The 21,681-nt window shown below is 36.3% G+C and overlaps 1 protein-coding gene across 1 annotated transcript in view; it reads right to left on the bottom strand.

Moving 5' to 3' along the window:
• The window catches only part of ROBO1 (roundabout guidance receptor 1), a 464,376-nt gene that overhangs the window by 172,223 nt on the left and 270,472 nt on the right, over positions 1-21,681 (bottom strand). The window contains exon 4 of the mRNA XM_081951684.1: positions 19,291-19,617. Within this exon, the coding sequence (XP_081807810.1) occupies positions 19,291-19,617 (327 nt within the window). The remainder of the gene's footprint in view (positions 1-19,290; positions 19,618-21,681) is intronic.

Below are 21,681 nucleotides of genomic sequence, written 5' to 3'. Positions count from 1 at the left end.
CGCAGGAGAAACAGGGAGGAGAATGACTATAAAAAGGCTTTGGCCTGCGCTTACTTAGGCCTCCTCCGAGCCGGTATGATGACCGTTGGAATGGCACAGGAACCAGCGCCGCTCGCAAAAATTGACAAAAGGCGAAGGTGGCGATCCTAGCCCGAGAAACCCTTGCCAGGCCCTGCCACCTCCAGCGGTCTCCTGATAACGAGGCTGATGCAAAATGGCGGCCATGGCTGGGCGCGCTATTTTCACGCCTAAAATGGCCGCCGCAACAGCGTGGGGCTAAGGGAGAGCAAGGAGCGAACGCGCCTTGAATGGCGACGATCGCCCACTCCTCCCTGCGGCAGAGGTCCTCTAGCAGGCCGGGGACGAAAAATACATCGTTTAAAACAACAAACGGTGGGCCTGGGGACGTAGGAGCCTCGCCGCTGCAGCCGCGCCGTTTTAAACGACAAGCGGCAGGCCTCCGAAGCCGTCCCATGAGGATCGGCTGAGGGGCACCCCCCACCACCTTCCAGCTTACCTCCTGGCCTTCAAATGCAATTTCTGCTGGAGAGAAGCGCAGCAATGAAGAGAGAAACGTCTCACAAGGTTGGGGAATGTTAGGAAATAGAAATAAACGCAAATAGAGAGTCCAAGCCAAAAAAAGGATTAATTTAGCTCAGAGCTCTAACTAATTACGTCCAAACGGGCTGACTGAGAAAGAATTCTGGGGGATTGAGCACACCAGGAGGAGGTGTGGCTAAAGGAAAAATAGTTCCTCAGTCCTAAGGGCAAGCAGACTGAATTAACCCATTGCTTGGACTCTCCAAGCGGTGTACAGGAAAACTGACCATTTAATTGACCTTTGACTGATCTTTGATGCCTCTTCTATTGTCTCCTGATCAAAGCCTCTAGCAATTTTGGTCTCTCTTGTATGTCTGGGCTTTCTTTAGTATGTAGTTAGTGATTTATTGAATATTCATTTTTTTAATGCTTTGACCAATTTGAATTCTATTTTATACAGAGCCTGAAATAGTTTCTCAATAGCCAGTTTTACATCTGAAATATTATTCTTCAGCTATTCTACTCTTATTCCCAGTATCATAATAAAAGAATCAGATTCTGGCCTAGTTCACTAAATTATAGCTTAAGAAGTTCAATAAATAATAATATAATTTACTAAATATTTATACTATCCAAATCCCAGCAATTTCACTATTTTATAATATTATAAAAAAGAATATATAAAATGCACAATAAAGTCTACTTCAGTTGATAATTAACAATCACTTTAATGACTTTAAATGCATTTAATGACTTTAAATGCATTTAATGACTTTAAATGCATTTAATGACTTTAAATGCATTGGTTTGCTGACATTCTTAATATGACAATTCAGAATGTCCTAAAATACTGTTAATATATACATACCAAACATTTAAAAAGGGACAGAATGGTTACATTTACACAAAGCAATTTAATAATCTTAAATCCTGGTGTTTTTGCCAATGAAATGTGTCAAATTTGTGTGTAAGATTATTCATGGGATGTCATTTTTCACTAATTGCTGTGATTGCACAATTGAACAAAACATTTCTATATGATTGTGAACAAAGAACAAATTGTCCCACAATGGTTTTAAAGAAATTTTCCAAATTGAAACATATGTAGACCAAAATTCATTTTCATTTCAACAATACATTATTTTACACTTTGTCTAAGTATATAAAATATAATGTGGGAGACAACATTTTGTTTCATAAATATTAAATAAACATACTAGTAAATTCAAACTAATAAATTCAAAGGCACTCAATTAATAGTTATTTATTTCAGTAAAATAAGGATTGTTACCAAATTTGTAATGGCATAAAAAACAATCCATCTAAAAATAATACTACGGAATGTTAATATGAACATGTTTATTCCAAATTTATAATAACTTTGCTCATCATCTAACACAACTCTTAGAAAGCCAATTGTTTTATTTCTTAAAAATGCAGCATATACTACATATAAGAAGGAATCTGATTGTAACTTACAAATTCATGACTCATAAAACATTTACAAATTCCCACATGACATCATTCATACCTACGGTTTTATCCATTAAAACTGCACTCTTCAGTAAAGCTTAAATACCCTGCTAGTAAGCCCAATCGGGCTTTACAGAGCATGCGCCATAATAAGCCCTTCCCTGAAAATAAGCCCGCCCCCAACTATTTAAGTGCAGGCGCAACCGGTCCCTGCCATTACCACTGTACCACCTACCGGTACAGTTTGTGGGGCAAAAAGATGGCTCACCGCAAAAACAATGGCAGGCGAAGCAAAGTGCTTCCACCTCCCACCCTTCCCTCCCACGCAAAAAGAGACAGCCACAAAAAGAGCGGCAGGCCAGCAATGCGATCACCCCCTCCCGCCTGTTCCTTCTCGTGCAAAAAAACACCGCCCACCCCAATGGTAAAGGCAGCCTGCCTGGTTCCCTTCCCTGCTATCCCTTTAGCGAGGGGTGGCAAGTGGGGAGGGGAGAAGCGAGGCGTGCCTCTTACCTTTCCAGCTCCGTTGCAATTTATCTGATTGGGTGACTTTTACAGATTAGTTTTTCAGTTGTTAGAAAAACAGATTTTTTTGTAAATAAGCTTCATAGATATAATTTGAAAAGCTTTTATGGGCATTTTTAAAATAAAGGTAAAGATGTAAATCAAAATAATTAAAAAATTGGATGATTAAGACACAGGATCAGCTTAATTCCGTATTTTTTGGAGTATAAGACGCACCAAGGTTTTCAAGAGGCAAATTTTTTAAAAAAGTTTTTGCACTCTGCAAACCTCCAAAAAACGGGCTCGTTTTTTTTTTCAAAAAAAAGAGGCATGAATAGCTTTTAGGAGGCTTGTAAAGTGTTCCGTGGGGGCAGAAACGAGCAAAAAAATGGCCCGGTTTTTTGAGAAAACTGGCCTACTTTTTGTCAAAAAAGGGTGTTGGTTCTTACCTGATACGTCTATTCTCATAGTGGGAGAGGAGTATCCAGACTGGGTTGACTTCATCCACTCAATGATTGGACTGAGCCTGATGAGACCTTTAAACCACGCCCCTATTGCCAGGCAGAACCCCAGCTTCGACGAAGGGCTCTATCAGACTCAATGTGTCATCTTCTCCAGATGATTGTTGCAGTGAAATAACTTTTTTTATTACACACAAACAAACAGCAAATAGTAGCAGCAATAAGGTATTCAAAGAACCATGATAATTTGGGGCAGGATACTCCTCCCCCACTATGAGAATAGGCGTATCAGGTAAGAACCAATGCCCGTTCTCCATAGTGGGGGGAGGAGTATCCAGATTGGGACGTACCAAAGCCATTTCGTCCCTTGGGAGGGTTTATACAAAATCTATATACATTTATGCAAATTTATACACGGTGGTCTGTTGCACCGTCTCTATGCACAGATTGTAACACCCTGTGTCCAATGGTTAGAAGAGTCTAATTTATAGTTCTTTATGAATGGTAAAGGAGATGCCCACGTAGCAGCCCTACAAATCTCAGTCAAAGAAGCTTGTGTAGCCCAGGCCGCTGACGTAGCCGCATTTCTCGTGGAATGTGCTGTGATAGACCCCGGTACCTGAACCCCCTGTGCTTGGTAGGTGGTAGTAATACAGGCTTGCAACCATCTGCCTATGGTAGTAGATGTCACCTTATTCCCCAGGGATCCCAGCTGGAAAGAAACGAACAATGCTTCTGTCTTTCTGGTCAACAATGTTCTTTTGAGATCCTCAGAGCCCTCCTCACATCCAAGGTGTGCCATTTTTTCTCGAAAGGATGAGAATGATCCAGACAGAAATTGGACAAGATCAGTTCCTGAGATCGATGAAAGCAAGAGCACTGTTAGGGTTCTAAATACCATGCAGAAATAAATCATTGTCCAAGGCAAAACATCCTTAATGGTGCAATTTATTCCACAGGCATGTTAGTACAGCTATGGAAATTTCAACTCTGGAAGTACATTCTCTAAGTTCAACCAGTTGAAAGTTCATGATCTCTCCCCACACCCACAAATCCATCACATGTTCCAATCATCATCTTCCACGCTGGCATGTACACCCATCTTCTTCCGGCCAGGTGTCGAGATGCGAAGACAAAAGATGACCTTGGCTTCTACAAAAGAATGTCAACAATCCATTCTACAATCCTACTCTTTTCTATTCCCCCCTCCCAACTACTACACTAATGAAACAGCATAGAAAATTATAAGAAAGTGTGGCAGGCCAAAGATCCTAAAAAGAATATAATTACAGGCCTGACAAGCACACCTTGGGTATGAAGGAGTGGTCCAGCCTGAAAACCACTATATCCTGGTGGAATACCCATAAATCAGCCCTGGTAGACAATGCCTGTAGCTCAGATATCTGCCTAGCCGAAGTGATGGCCACCAAAAAAGCCACCTTGAGTGTCAGGAATTTGAGAGCCACTTTTCGCAGCGGTTCAAAGGGAGCACCTGTTAAAGCATCCAACACCTTGTGTAAATCCCAAGAAGGGTATCTATGTACCGTGGGTGGCTTAAGATTCTAAGCACTCTTGAGAAACTGCTTGACCATAGGGCACTGAGTCAATGTTTGTGACCTACCGCACAATAGCACTGAAGAGATTGCAGCTACCTGTCTCCTAATAGAATTAGGAGTCAACCCTTTGTCCAGGCCCACTTGAAGAAAGTCCAAGATCTGTGGGATTGTGGTTCGTATCAGGTTGAAGCTCTTAGTGTTGCACCATGTAGATGCGCTCCGTGGAAGGCCTGCGGGCATTTTGAATAGTCTGTATAACCCTGGAGGAATATTTGTCCTCCCTCAGGATGCTCCGCTCAAGTGCTCAAGTGCCAGGCAGTCAACTGGAGCCACTGAGGGTCCGGGTGTTCCAGCGTTCCCTGGCTGAGGGAAATCATTTCCTGAGGGAATCCTCCAGGATCTGTCCAATGAGAGTGATCTGAGGTCAGCGAACAATGACCGCTGAGGCCAATGTGGGGCAGTCATCACCACCTCCGCCCCATCCTGCAAGATCTTTTGTATGACCCTGGGAATCAAGGGCAAAGGTGGGAAAGCATAAAGGAATCCCCAGGGCCATGTGCAGCGGAGAGTATCCACCCCCTCCGCGTTCTGCTATGTGAACCAGGAGTAAAACCTCAGAAGTTGAGCATTGAGAGGAGTGGCATATAGGTCGACTTCCAGGAGGCCAAAAAGGTCCACAATTACCTGGAAAATTGCTGGCGGCAGCTGCCACTCCGAATTGTCCATCTTGATCCGGCTGAGGCAGTCGGCCCTGACATTGTCCACCCCCACTATATGCTCCGCCGTTATAGAAAGTAGGTTTCTTTTGGCCCAAAGCCCCCGTCTGGCCTCCAGCATGAGAACCTTTGACCTGGTTCCTCCCTGCCTATTTATATGGGCCTTGGTGGCTATGTTGTCCGTGAGGATCAAAATACGTTTGCCACTGACATAATGACTTAATTGCTTGAGAGCCAGGCTAACTGCACTGAGTTCAAACCAATTTATGTTGTGAGCCTGGCTCCATTGTCCCTGCTCCATGTGCACCTAGATGGGCACCCCATCCAAACAGATTGGTGTCTGTTGTGATCGTCACTCGGTCTGGAATCCTGAAGTATTCCCCCTTGGTGATAGCCAGGGACCTCCACCATACCTGGAATCAGAATACTTCTGCTGGTAGAAAGATCTTGATCTGGGATCAGCTTATGAGCCTTTGCTGAAATGGTAAAAGAAACCATTGAAGGTCTCTGGTGTGAAGGCGTGCCCAGGGGACAATACCAATGGCAGACACCATGGTGCCTAACAGCCTGGATAATGTGGCTAGGGACACGCTACACTCCCTGATGACATGGGAGGCTAACTCCCTGAGATTTTTCTGCCTCTCCGGCAACAGAAAGACTATGCCTGACATGGTGTCTATCAAAGCTCCTAAATGAATCAGCTTTGTGGTAGGGTGTAGATGACTTTTGGTCAAATTAACAGAAAGTCTCTTTTTTGAGGGAAAAGGTGCATCTTATACTCCGAAAAATACAGTAATTGAATGTAAAAATTAAAGATAAAAATAAAATAATATTAGTAACAGTTATAGCCAAAAATAACAAAGGCATACAGAGCTTCACAAACTAATAGGAACCCAACCAATAAGGCTCAGCATCTTCTATAATAATGCTATACCCAGAATTTTGAAACTCTCTTACAGATTTCCATGAATTGACTGCTTAATGAGGAAAAAAATACACAAAAAGTTTGTATGAGGGCTACACTAAACATTTGTTAGTGGCTTAATACTAGAGGAGGCTTAATACTAGACTTCAAATATAATATAGGATGTATCTCAGAAGAATATATATGACTGACTCACCCTCTGTGTGTGAACACATCGAAAAATATTCTTGATAAAGGAGTTATCAAGTAAAAATAATGTAGAATCAGTGCTGTTATTACAAAAAATAAAAACCTATAATATAGAATGAACTACAACCATGTATAAAAAGGGAGTCACACATTAACTATAGAGAGTAGAAGATGACCTTGAGTGACATATGCAGGATCTATGAATAGTTCCTTGAATACTACATATTCAAAAAGACTGAACTCCACAATGAGATAATATTGAGAACTAGTATTGAGAACTAGATAGATTCCTTCCTAAGTCACTGAGTTATAAGAAGGAGAAATTGCAGCACAATCATAGTTGAAGGAGTCTGTTATTATGGCCAATATCAAATAAAAGTAATTTAGCATTCCTGGAGTTGATTGTCTTTCTGGTTTACCTCGTGGGCAAGGAAGAATTTTTATTTTTTAAAATATCATAAAACATGTTCATTAATATTAGGGAAATTCCCTGCTCACATTTCTGGCAATAAATTTGATTCAAAATACTACATAATATTAAGTCTACTTAGTTATGACTCAATAACGGAAATTATTCCATAAAGATTATCAGTTATCTATTGTGATGTAGTATCTTTTTTTTAACAAAGAAATGCCTCAATATTGAAGATATACTTCAAACATTTGAATAAATAATATATATGATCCTGATTTTTAGTACCTGTTGTTTTGCTTCTGATGCTGTTGCTCGTCCTCCTTTTTAAATATTTTTGTTAATTTTCTCTATTCATTTTAAGAACTATTGATTTTGCAATATTTTTTCTAATCCAGGACTATTCTTTTACTATTAGGCATTTGTAAATAGCTGTTGATAGAAGACTGATACTGAAACAAACAAATAAACAGAATCCTGATGAATTGAGGCCTTATATACATATCCTTGCAATTATATTTATTAGAAAGAAGAAGCTGAGGGTACGTCATTAATTTTAGTACAATGTTTCTAAATCTTATAACAATAAAATGGTTTGTTTGGACTCCCCCCCCTTTTTTTTTCTTCTGATGTTAATTGCACTGGCAGGAAGGCAGTAAACGCTATATCAGAGAATTGTAAGTAGTAATTTAGACCATCAAATAAAATCCCTGGCTTAGTGCATGAGTTCAAAATAAATGAATGGTTGAAAAATATCTCCTTGAACATAACCAGTGAAGGGGAACTCATTGTTTCCTTCGTAATTGGTTCTACTACCAAACTGTTGTTACTGTCCGGATGTTTTCCCCTAATATTCTAGAATATAGTAGATAACAATGTTTTGCAAACTACTCTTATTTATGCCCCCTAAAATTATATAACTTTGTATAGGTGATATGCTATAAATTCAATTTGCAATTAAATTCAATTAACAGTAACAAAAGCTTTGTCCCACATACTGTATAATTAATATATTATAATAGTCAAACTGGTAATTAAATTTAATGAAATATTTCAAAATCCTCTCCAACATACTATTACTAAGTCAAGTATCTATTATTTACTGAGTTTATTTTTAATAAATAATTTATTAAAATACGCTCTTAAATTTCAGATTATAATTTTAATTCCACTCTAAAATTCATCAGTTATTTTGAATGTATTGAATTAATCCTAATTTCCTGTTCCTTCAGACATTATTTCAGAAAATATTTTTTACGAAATTATATATGCTACTGTAGAAAATAATCTATGTAATTATTACTTATGAATACAGGCATCGCATCTGGATTAAAGTATTAAAAAGCCATGGTGGCGCAGTGGTTAGAATGCAGTACTGCAGGCTACATCTGCTGACTGCTGGCTGCCAGCAGTTGGGTAGTTCAAGCAGTTCACTGGCTCAAGGTTGACTCAGCCTTCCAAAGTCGGTAAAATGAGGACTCAGATTGTTGGAGACAATATGCTGACTCTGTAAACTGCTTAAGGAGGACTGTAAAGCACTGTGAAGTCTAAATGCTATTGTTATAATGATAACTTCTAACCCTGAAAACTTTAAAAGGGGATTTAAAAATTACAGTAGGTAAATAGGTAAGTAGGTGAATAATTATAGCTACATTTTATGTTGAACAATACGAGTTTCTAAAAAACATGAACAAGGAATTTTGTTTTACTTATGTCCTACTTGCAAATTCCAGCAAGTATCATGGTATCTACAAACAGAATAGTATACTAGATGAAGGAGATATTCAATGCTTCAAATACAGTAACTGTATTAAGTAACTATTACTAATACATTAAATTAGTAAGTATGTACATAGGCAATCCTTAATGTACAAGTTTAATGGAGTCCATCTCTCATGGTGGCCATAACTTGAGGCACATACATGACTAGCTCTGATTTTACAACTCTTTTTGTAGCAGTCATTAAGTGAACATGCCAATTGTTAAGGTGATCCATATATTCCTAAATCTGTTTTTTTTTTTGCCAGCAAAGCCAGAAACCAGCAAAATTTAGTTATAAATTGTGGTCATGTGATCACAAAATGCTGCAATTCCAAAGGTGATCTGGTTGCCAACCACCCAAAATATGGTCATGTAATGTGTGAAGCCATCAGAACTCTAGAATTGGTTTCATAGGTACCTTTTTATAAGCTCATTATGTGATCTTTAGGTGAGTGGTTGCTAAGTAAGGGCTATCTGTATATTTAAAGAAGTAATTAAAAACACCAGCACTGCTTTTAAACAAAATGATTTGGAAACTGAAAAGATAATATACTAAGTTATGTCCTTCATGGTCACAGTAATAGGGCCCAGACATCCTGACAACACACTAGACCAGTGTTTTTCAACCTTGACCAGATGAAGATGTGTGGACTTCCACTTCCAGAATTCCCTAGTCAGTATGCCTGGGGCATTCTGGGGGTTGAAGTCGTCACATATTCAAATGGCCAAGGTTGAGAAACACTGCACCAGACAATCTTTATCCTGAAAATGTTTCTCTGGGGTAGAAACACTTTGTTCATATTCAGGTAATAAGATTTTGAATTACAGAATTTATTTTTATTTTGTATCAGGAAGCAAACAATGATACATCTTATGAAAGAGAAAATAAAAATTTATTTCTATCCACTTCAATATCTAGATTGTCCTGATAAAGATATTTTAGATTGAAAGAAAACTTCTTTTCTTTAAAGTTAAGCAGATGAAGAATGTGTCAGATGTTATCTCAAAACTTAATTGCTAATAAAGCTGTCTTCACATTAATAAAATATTTGACATGAATTGCACATTTATGACAAAATAAAAGGATAGCCTGAGAATCAGAGAACCAGATAAATTGTCACCATATTGTTTTCATTAAAATGATCAGTTCATTACTTCAGTAAAGGTAAGGAAAAAAAATGTTGATAAAAGAACAGGAAAGAAGTTAAATGCTTAAATGTTAATGTATTTAACTACAACTCAACTAGTATTATCAAAACATTTGATAGATATACAAAAACTACACACGTAATAAAATGCTTATCATTCCAAAATATTATTTTCATACATTCATTATAAGAATAAGTAACTTTGGGGGGAGAGAAATGAATAGGGGATGTTGCAATATTCTTTAGCATCTGGAAGTGTTTTAAAAGAGGAAGCATGGCGTACATACACAAAGAGAGGATAATGTATCTATCTTTGAAACAAAACAGTTGTACTCTAAAGGATGTCTTATTCCAATCACAGTTTCCATTTGCTAGCATATTATACAGCATGCTGTTTAGTCACTGTTTATATTTCATGCCTATGCTTTTTGCATAACAAAATTATGTATGGATATTTATTATACTTTTGCAGTGCACAACTATATGAGTAGAAGCTATAAATTTGTTCTAGGACTTCCTACCAGTAGATGAAACACACAAAGAAGCCCAGTTTCTTCAAGTCCCACATGGGTTTAATTTTTGATTAATTGAACAAAAACTAAAACCTCCAGACGTTATTTCTTTTAATCACAGGAAAGATAACTCTTCTGTGGCTTTGCTGGTTGGAGAGCCAGCAGATGTCTGTCTGGTCTGAAGGGAATTTCCTTTCTCAGGAGAAAATGGCTTAAATAGAAAGGAACAGCCATATGCTGACCATGCACTGTTTAACAGATGACATAGGAAGCATCCAGTAGAATAGGAGAATGCTTTTAAATTACATTTATTTGAATGTTCAGTTCTATCAGCTGAAAGCAATTGACATGGCCAAAGTAAAGTTTTATGAGTCTTTTGACAGCAAGCAAATAAACAAGAGCTTAGCAAAAGTTATAAAAGAGTGGTCAAGCTCATTTAACGCTTACTCTTTTGAATCAATTTTTATGAAAGCATATAGTTTACTATATATGTGATAATATACTATATTAGGCATTGCAGCGTTAGTGTATTTCTTCTACAAAAACAAAGGGCTTAATCAATGTCATTGTTTATTGTATGTTATGTCTATGGGGGGAAGGGGAAAGGAGGTTTGAAGAAGAAACAGAAAATGATAAAAATGGGCCTCCATTTCGGCTGGCAATGTCCCAGGCGAGGTCTCTGGAGGCGCGAACTTAGTGTCAGAGGGGTTCAGCTCCATTTTGGCCGTCAACGTGAAGAACGAATGTTGCAGAGCCTCTGTGGTTGTTCGTAAGGACAATAAACTTGGTACTACAAGTTTATAGTTTTGGGACTTGTTTGTAAACTCTAGGGGGTGCTTATCGCGTAACTTTGAACGTTCGCTAAGGGAACGTTTGTAACCCAGGGATTACCTATATTTTTTCCACCAGTATTATAACACATAAGCTGTATAATTCAATTGAAAATAAAACTGAAATCTTTTAGAGGGGAAAATTAACAATAAACATACAATAGAAATGATTCCATAAGTGTGCATATCCTTAAGCTAACACTTTGTTTGAAGGACATTTTGATTTTATGACAGCATTCAATCTTTAGGGGTAGGAACCTATATCTTGCCTTGGGAAACTCTCCATTAGTCCTTGGAAAAGTACTCCAAATCTGTCATATTCCAAGGGCATCTCCTGGGGACAGCCCTCTTCATGTCAATTGGATTCAGGACTGGACTTTGGCTGAGTCACTTCACAATTTTGATTTTTTTCTGGTGAAGCTCTTTCTTTTATTGATTTGAAGGCATGCGTTGGGTCGTTGTCATGTTGAAAAGTAACATTTCTCTTCGTTGTTAGCATTTTAAGAGAGGCTTGCTAAAATTTTGTGCCAAAATGGACTGATATTTAGAACTGATCATATTTCCTTCCACCTTGTCTAAAGGCTCAGTTCCAGCTGAAGAAAAGGAGCCCCAAAGCATAATGCTGCCACCACAATGCTTCACTCTGGGTACTTTTGGTGATGCATCGTTGTTTTTGTACCAAACATATTTTTGAATTTATGGGCAAAAGTTCAACCTTTGTCTTATCAGACCATAACATATTTTCCCACATGCTTTTGTCAGATGTGACGCAGCTTTTTCAAAATGTAATTGGGCTTGGGTATTTTTCTTTGTGAAAAAAGGCTTCCATATTGCTACTCTAGCTCATTTCCAAAGATATGCTGAATATAAGAGATTGTTGTCATTTGTAATACACAACCAGTATTTGACAGAAATTCCTGCAGCTCCTTTACTGTTGTTGCTCTTTTCATAGCCTCCCCAACCAGTTTTCTTCTTGTTTTTTTCATCAATTTTGGACGGTCCTCCAGTTCTTGGTAATGTCCTGATATGCCATATTTTATCCACTTGTTAATCACTGTTTTCACTGTGTCCCATGATATATTCAATGCCTTGGACAATATTTTGTACACTTCCCCTGTCTTCATTATATTTCATAGTATATCCAATGGCCTGGAGTTTGTTTTTTGCACACTTCTCCTGACGGATACTTTCCAACAAAAAGATCCCTTTGATGTTTTGTAAGTTCTTTGAAGATTATGATTTTGTTGTAACAGGCAACTGAGTAAATGTCACAAAATATCCTACTAAAGCAGCTGAACTTTATATGGGCTTAATCAGTCACTTTAATTGATAACAATTAAAGTGATAACAATTGGTTTTAAATTTCCTTAATTACTATTATTATAGCCTACCATGCATGCTCCAGCTAAACTCCCAGCATTTTATAGTATGCCAATTAAACCATAAAAACAAATACATAAAAATACAAGTAATAAAACTATAACTCCTGGACATTCATACTCTGACAAAAGTATATATTTTGAACAATATTCAGAAGTTAGCTTACAGTTGTGGTTAAAAGCACTGCAAAGTGGGAGACTATGAATGATCATCCTGGTTTAGGCATGAAGTCACCTTCGGTATATGACTTTGAGCCAGCCACTTTCTAGGCCTAGGAGAAAGGCAGTGGCAAACCATTTCCAAAAATGTTGCCCACAGCAATAAAAATTGTCCATGCGGTTGCTAGGAATCAAAACTGACTCAAAGAGAAAAAAGTTTAAAAGCCCACTGCTAGTTATATTCTTCTTACTCATTCTCCTTTTGATATTCAACTTTTTGTTCCTTCATTCTACCATTCTGTTTATTTTCAGTAATGGTATGTAGAAATATATCTTCCATTCATTTTTTCTATTCAAATAATAATATCTTCAGTTGCCTGGTATATTTCAACAGCTTTGTTTAAATCCACAGATCTTGTTTTTCATAGAACATTGTTTTTCAGCAACACATTTCTAATACCTATCCATGTCTTGGGATTATAACTCTGCTAGTTTGCAGGTGGTATGTTTTTATCTCTGCAGTGGCACATATCCTTCTTAGGCTCATAATTTTTGTTGGATAATTCTTAATAAAATAATTTTACATTATGGTTAACCACCCGATCAGACCAGGACATTAGTATTCATCTTGCTTAATGCTGAGATTTGTAATTAGTTATTTGTCTGATACCTTTCTAAAGACCCTGGCAAGCATTAGTTACAAGATTTATATTTCAATGTACATTTTTAAAAACGAATTACAGCTTACTTTCCTCAAAAATATTACTTTTTGAGAACTACGCACCATGTTGGGCTTTTCTAAGATTAAGAAAAAGAAAGAAACTTTCTGAAATGTCAAAAGGTAGAAAAAAAGCCAGAGTTGAGACAGTTCCATATAATTCTCAGCCGCTGAAATAACGACCTGCACCATACATTTATTTCTCCATTCTTGAAACTTTCTTTTTCAGAACTTTAAAACAAAGTTCAGGTATCAGTTTCATTTCTTAAGATTTCTCCTTTCCAATCTATTCTCCCTTTTAAATTGTAAGCTTAAAAATATCTTGGAAGACTTTTCAACTAAATATATAAAACAGCTTAAGCTATTTTCATGGAGTATCACTAGAAAGCTTCTACATTATTTTGTTATTCCTTATTCCAAGTACTAAAATTCAACATTTCTTTTTTTTTTACATGCTTATGTTACCTCAATATATTGTATAGGTCTCATTTGGTAGTGATATTTTTGAGGAAAGTAAGCTGTCATTTGTAAAAAATATACACCAAAATATAAATTTTATGGACTTGTAAGAAAATAAGTCAGTAATAAAAACTGCACTTCCTTTGTGAAATGTAAGATTTGTAGACAACATTACCCAACTGCTTTGACAAGAACATGCCCTTTACCACATTACATAGGACCTTTCCCTTCCAGAAAACATGTCCCTGAAGATGTAATATGAACCTGATAATAATCCTACAAAACTAAAACATGGAATTAATTGAAAAATATTTCAAGTCATCAGAAGGTGGGTTCAGAAAGACAAGAAAAGATTTTAGTAGAAAACCCAAGACATCTCTTTTGCATTAGTTACCACTTTCATATAATCATTGGGTCCGCTTGTGTAAACCTTTAAGAGCTGCAGTGCCTTTTCTACTTACATGCTCTATCAACTTCAATCAACTTAGAGCTGTGTCCAGCTGTGACTCCAATAGGTAACTTAAATAGTGTTTAGTTAAGCCATGTTTGCTCAGAAAAAAAGGGCAAAGTGTTTATTTAGGAGATAAAATATTCCAGCTTCTATTATATCCCTTCTCTCTGTTTCAGTATTGTCATAGGTTTTATGTTTACTACTTCCTGCTGCTTACCTACAGACAAGATATTTTATCATTCACAATACCGGTAGTTACTGAAACACAGCAGAAATTACCAGAAATACATCATATTACATTTCAAATAGCTAATGCTATTATTACTCGATTTTACAGTAGCTATTTGCCATGTGAAAAAGTGTTCTTATGGAGACTATTACAAAAATGACCAGCAACATGCTATATGTAATTTTTTTTCTTATTCATAGAAAATATAAAATGATATTATGAATAAAAACACTATCATTAAAAAGCACTGGAGAACTATTCTTTGTAAAGAAATTAGGAAACTACAGTTGAATAACGATGTAATATGCCCAGCAGGATTAAAATGTTTTATTAATGGCAGATATTCATTAATCTTATTGTTAGTATAACACCGTTTACATGAAATATGCATCTTTTACTATTATGTATGAAATGATAGAAAAGTATGACTTGTATTCTGTACTTATCTGAAGCCACAAAAAAAAAATCAAAAGAAAAATAGTCATTTAATGCAAGTTAGACTGTAAGAAGTAAAATAAAACAATTATGTTCAGAAAACAATTGCTCAGGTTAGAGAAAAAAAAAATCTTCAATGTTCAGATAAGTGATAACTGGAGAAGGCTGCTAGACTGTGGCATATACTGGTGCAAGAAAGGAGGAAGTGTCATGCTCTGCTCCCAGAGTCTTCTACAACTGTCCGAGCTATGATCTACCTTTCTACTGTAATGCAACAGTTTAGTATTCTTTTCCCAACTTCTTATTCTTTAGAGATACACATTCTTCTTAATATTAGCAGGTGGGACGGTTACAGAACTTATACCCTGCATATCTACAAACTAAGTGCAGATTTAGTAAATAGTAAATCATCACTAAATCACCATCATAGTCATCTATTGTGTCACCTTCTGACTCATTTAACTTTGTAACATGTGACCAAACAATCTCTTTGAGTGTTTCAAAGGCACAGTTTATAATTTAAATATTAACATTATTAAAAATAAGAACAAGGACTTAAGCGGTGTGGTGGTTTAGAGGTGGAGTGCTTGCCTCACAATCATGAGGCTGTGAGTTCATCTAAGTCAGTGGTTCTCAACCTTCCCAATGCCGCAACCCTTTAATACAGTTCCACATGTTGTGGTGACCCCCAACCATAAAATTGGTGTCTCGGTTCCTAAGACCGTCGAAAATATGTGTTTTCCGTTATGGTCTTAGGCGAACCCTGTGAAAGAGTCGTTCGAACCCCAAAGGTGTCCTGACCCACAGGTTGAGAACCACTGATCTAAGTAGTGGCAAATATTTCTCTCTCTGGGCGCAAAGAGAATATATCTACTGTGAGCTTCACATAGGTCTCAGAGAGGGCATCTGGGCAGTAAACTCTCAGCTCCATTCAATCACCCTGACTCCACCCTGATGCAAGGGTTACAGGGTTGTTAAACAACAACAACAAAAAACAAGGACAATTTGGTTTAGGTGCTCACATCAATTATGGAAAGATACAATTTTGTCCCATAAAAAAACTAACAGAACACAAACAGCATCTTAAACCAGATGTACTACAAAAAAGATTTATGAATAGACTTAAGAGGTCTAATCAAAGATTACAAAAATGTAAGAACAGACATTATTTAGAAACAAGTTACACCTTCCTGTGATCATCTCATCTCCATTAAAAGAAAAAAAGCAAGTTTCCTTCCCCATTCTTTCATGACCCTCAAATTTCAATATGACTAAAGTTTTGGGCCTTGGTTACTTCTGACTCCCAGCCAAGAGGAGGTTCTTTACTTACCACGGAAGTAAAAATGTTAATTCTCTTTCTAAAATATTAGCAAATGTAGGGGGAGGAAGCAGGAAGATTTCTGATGCTCACTACTAGCTTTCCACAAAGAAAGTCTATGGGAAAGCCAACATCTATTTAAAAACTGCCTGGCTCCTATAGGGGTACTAAGAAATCCAGGATGTAAAGGATCTCTGAAACAATGATCCAACAGGACAGAAGTTGTCTATTTCTGATATAAAAATAACAAGAATTAGTGTGGCTTTATACCACAGAGAGTAGAATTTTACATTTTCAGTGGCCTGCTGAAATGTATACATGTAAAAACCTCTTTGTTTATTGTACATTTATTTAGAGAAACTATGATAAAAAAGTATAGGTCTAAATTCGGAAACATTTTGAGCAAGTACGGAATTGAATTGTGGTGTCTGAAATAAATTTATTTGCTTGTTTGTTTGCATTGTGTGATATTGCAGGTTGCAATATTTTCAACATTTTTGCACTACATGCAATTTTCCCCTATTTACTCAGAATAAAACACAACATAATGCAACTAACAAAACCATTAAATCATAACATGAGACTCCAGAAATGGTTGCTATTCTCTTCTACAGAAAACCATTTCCATTAATAGAGGCGCAAACATCTGCTTCCTAGAGATTTAAAAGCCAAACTTTTATACATATTCTAAATGACAACAGAGAAGGAACCTTCAAATATACAGGATGATACTATACAATAGAAACAGATAGAAATAATGATTTGTGGCCCTTGCAACTGATATGTTCCTAATGTGGAGACATGAAAACAGGCCCCGCTATTTCATTTTATAGTATTAGAAGGGCTGATGTTAATCGGAGATGGTGATTTCATAGATATGCAAGCCTTAAATAATTCAAGACTTTGAAAGTAATTACATGTATCTTGAATTACACCAACTGATAACCAGTGGAAGTCTCAAACCAGTACTGTTACAAGGACACAATAAGCACTTATGACTACTCAAACTGCTAAATTCTGGACTTGAACCTTTGAATGTTTTTCAGTTTATCTTACATGGATACATTACAATAATCCATTTGAAAGTGACAAGGCATGAATAACTATGAATAAAACTTTCAATCCAGAAGTTACCACATCTGGCAACTAGATATAGCTATAAAAAGGGCCTTCTTGTAAAAACTGCTCCATACTCTGAAAACAGGGTATTTGATTTTGGATTACCCTCAAGATACTAATTAGTTAAGCATAGTAAATCCAAAACCAAACCAGAATTCATGACGGAATCTTTCTGGAACTCAATTGCTTACAAACTGAAAGCCACTCCATCTTTCTGGGATTCAGCTTTAACTTAATCCAGATTTGAACTGCCTCCAGGCACTTGGAGAGCATTTTATCACATCAATGGTAGAGATGTATAGATTGAGATGTAAAGTTGCATATAATTGTATTGATAATATCCGACTGTATGTTGATGATTTCAGCCAATATCTTCATATCAGAGTTAAAAAGGAGTGCATTACATTCTGTAGGACACGCAACTAAGAAGCCTACAACTGCAACCCTACTCACATCTTGCCACCACCTAAAACTAGTCCATTACCATGCAGCACAATGTGCTCCTCTTCTAATTCTGTTAGGGAGTTCGGAAGAATACATTGCCAAATGGTATCAGAAGTCACTGAGGGATCAAACAGTACCAAGAACATCACTGTCCCCTCATAGATAATCTACAAAGACAATTATATTTATAGATAATAACCTATAGATAATCTATAACATTACTTAGGACTAACATATCTCAGATAACTTGGAAAGCTGTGCTTCAGTCAACTCTTTCATATTTGTCTAGCTGGGATCTAACTCTAAGAGGATCTGAGCAATTTTGTTTTCCAAATGCTTAGCAAATTCCATACAAAGATCCATCAAATTATCTTTCTGCCCAATCTTCCTTAGTAGAACCTGACTCAGAAAAGATCTGCTGGATGGTACTCTGCAGATGAAATAAGAGTAAATTGTTGTTGGTATTGTTGAGGCCCAAAATGATCTCTTACCATGTCCAGTTGATTTTTCCCCGTATTATCTCATTCTATGAACTGTTTGATTCACTTCAAGTATAATTTTACCTAGGGTTTCATTACTTTACTTTCCAGGACACAACCACGACCTTAGTAGAGCTATGCCAACTACAGCAGAACTAAGCCCACTAAGCAGTTCCTGCTTGGGTGGTCCAAGCTATTGCCTTCTATTTATTGCAGGGCAAATGATTTATATTCCTGTCTTTCCTGCTTACTCATGTAAAGAAAACATTTTCAATTCTGAATTTTTTTTGAAAATGTGTGAAATATCATTAAATTTTATACTTGTGATTAAAGTTGAATATCACTTTTATATTTTTTTCCATTTCTCTTATTATATTCCTTTTTCTTCTTTTTTCTCTTCTTTCTTGCATTTTGTACTTCTATTCTTTTTCTTCCAGTTGAGGATACGTTGCATATATGAAGATATTAATTAAAAGCTATTTAAACAAATTAGTAGTTTCAAACTTCAATATAGCCATGTGTTGGGAGTATACTCCTAGTGTTAGGCAAGCAATATACTGTATATCTATCTACAATGACAATAGGTTGCTGTTACTTTAAATAAGTGGATGTACCTAACAGATGTAATTAGCTCTGCTATAAGAGGAAGTCAGGAGAGCTCATTCTCTCTCTGATTCTCTCTCTGCTTGTCCTATGCTTGATGACTTGATGACTGGAACATGAACTGCGACTGTAAGCAATTGTTTGTTCTTTGAACTATGTTTGGACTAATATCTACTATCTACTATCACTGCTTGTGAAGCAAATTATAATGGCAAAGATAGTATTGTTCAAAACCTTTTTTTAAGTGCATATATAGTAGTTTCATAAATTACACTTGCAAATCAGGACCCTTTGATTTTACTGATTATTATCCATTCACTTGATTAGATATATCATCTCTTTTTATGCAAAGGAAATGATTTTGGTCAGTGCATATAACTATTTTTCATTCTATCTTTACATCAAAACAATAATTCTACTGTTTTCTATTTAAATAGTTGCCAAACAAAAAAGGGAAAGAAAAGACTTACTTGCTACTTCCAATGATGCATTGTGACTCACAGCTTCACCAAGGTAATTCCTGGCTACACAGACATAAACTCCTTCATCAGGCCTACTTTTGCGGCCATGAACTATACGTAAGAAAAATAAAGATCCAGTCGGTAGCAACATCCGATGAGAACGAGGATCATCTTTATCAGTTTCAACCCTTTCTCCTCCTTTGTACCATTCAATTGTTGGAACTGGTCTGCCTTCAGCCTTGCAGTTCAGTGTTGCTGGTTCTCCTTTAGAAACAATTAAATCCGAAGGATGTTCAATAATTCGAGGTGGGAAATCATCTTGACGAAGGCGTGAACCTAAAAATGCAAATTACATTTTTTAATTTCTACTAGAATTAAAATGTTCAAATTTGGATTAAAAAAAATAAACCACAAAGATGCACTGTATAATTATGCTTAGTGACCTTAAATAGTTAATAAGGATACCTAACAAGAATTGGCAACGTTTTAATATACAGAGACTCAACTGAATGAATATTCAGAATCTGAGGGACAAAGCAGGTCATAAGATGGTTCCCAGCTAACCCATTCAGTGCAACCCCACTGCGTTGGAGGGTTTGAGGCCTCAATAAAGTATCAATAAAGTCCAGAATCAAGGCAATACCTTCAATATGTTATGGGTGATATACTGTCAATCCTATGGTCAGTTGTAATGTGGGTCATGTTGCAGTCTTAGCTCTATTGTGAAATATTTTATGGAGATGACAAAATAAATTGATAAGGATCACTTAAGTAAATTTATTTTTACTTAAGTGATCCTTATCAATTTGTGAATTCATACATTTCTATTTTCTCAAATAGAGAGCATGATACAAAATATTTCTATATAGACTTAATAAACTTAGGGATTTTTCTTCCTTTCCTGTTTATTATTTCCCTTTATGTTTATTTTATTTTAATCATTGCAATGTGTATAGTTTCTTACTATATTCTCTCTCTTTTGATGGTTTGTTATACTTTACTAATACAATTTAGGGGAGAAATGTTACAATCTTAGTCATACTGTGTTTATGAAGCAGTTTTAAGAGAAAGCTTGTCAATTTGGGAGTCTGGTTTCAATCTGTATAGCTTAAAAACAATGCAATTAAATACAAGATGTAAGTTTAATTTTAGACAAGCAATAAATTATAGCGGTAGGCAATGAGATGCTCTACACCCAGATTGAAATAACCTTGTCATCAATATGATTGGGATGGTGTTCACACATTACACCAATAGATGATCTTTTCAAGAAACATTTTTTATGTATTTCAATACCACAACAACAGATGAATTGTGCTTTGCAAGGCAAACTAGATTATAAATATACTAAATCAAACCACAACTGTATTATGATTTAGCATAATTCATGAATTTAGATTGCCCAGCAAACAGAACATCATGAAAAGTGACGTCTAAAATGTCCAGATGATATCAGATGCCTATCCTGGTCTCTAGTGTTGTATTACTTCTAAAATTGTAGATATATTTGGCAGACAAAACACTAAAATGTCTTAATATTAATGTCCCTAGTTACATATTTTATGCTCATTTTTTAAAAAATCTTAATTTTTATCCCAGCTTAATTTTATCCATAGTTGTATCAGCCTTTCTGCAAATGAAACAAAATCTTAACAGTTCACCTATTCATAAGTTAATGAAGACTGTAATTATGGATCAGTTTCTTTATTCATCTGATTAACCTCATCAGCTATGAATATGCAAATCAAAGGAAAAAAGAAAGCAAAAAGGTTACTTCACCAACCTATACAGCTACATGCTTCTGGCTTAGTAGCAAGCAGATAAATATTTTGGTAATGCTTACTAGCAAATATTCAAGCCTTTAAATGTGCCAAATTACAACTATCTTCCAAAGCTGCTGCTACTATAAGGAAACTGCATTGAGCCTGAATAGCTACAGTACTCTGATTTGGAAGCTGAACCCTGAAGCTAATTAAAATAATTTAACATAATGTTGCTCACATGGACAAACAAAATGATGATACCCAATTTCTCCAAGATACTACAGCAATTAAACTCAAAACGCCTACTAACTCACTACCCTGATCCCCAAGGTCAATGTAGCATTAGAATCTACGCACAAGTCCCTGAATTTATTTTGCAGTCCATTTGGGTAAGTGTGTGTGTTCCTATCATACTTTACTAATTATAGTATACCTGAGTTTCTTTACTATTTTTATAAATGATCACTATCGTGCTCCAGTAAAATTTGGTAACTTGGTCTTTTGTCAACAAAAATATTAATGACACAATTGGTCCACATCAATTAACATTGGCTTTATGGTTGAGGAAGACATCTAGAGCCAGGGTGTCAAACTCAAGGCCCACAAGCTGGATCTGACCCTTGGGGTGCTTAGATCT

This window comes from Natrix helvetica (genome assembly GCF_964273705.1).
Source record: "Natrix helvetica genome assembly, chromosome: 4".
In the NCBI taxonomy this organism is placed as follows: domain Eukaryota; kingdom Metazoa; phylum Chordata; class Lepidosauria; order Squamata; family Natricidae; genus Natrix; species Natrix helvetica.
This window is presented reverse-complemented; position numbering and strand designations above follow the sequence as displayed.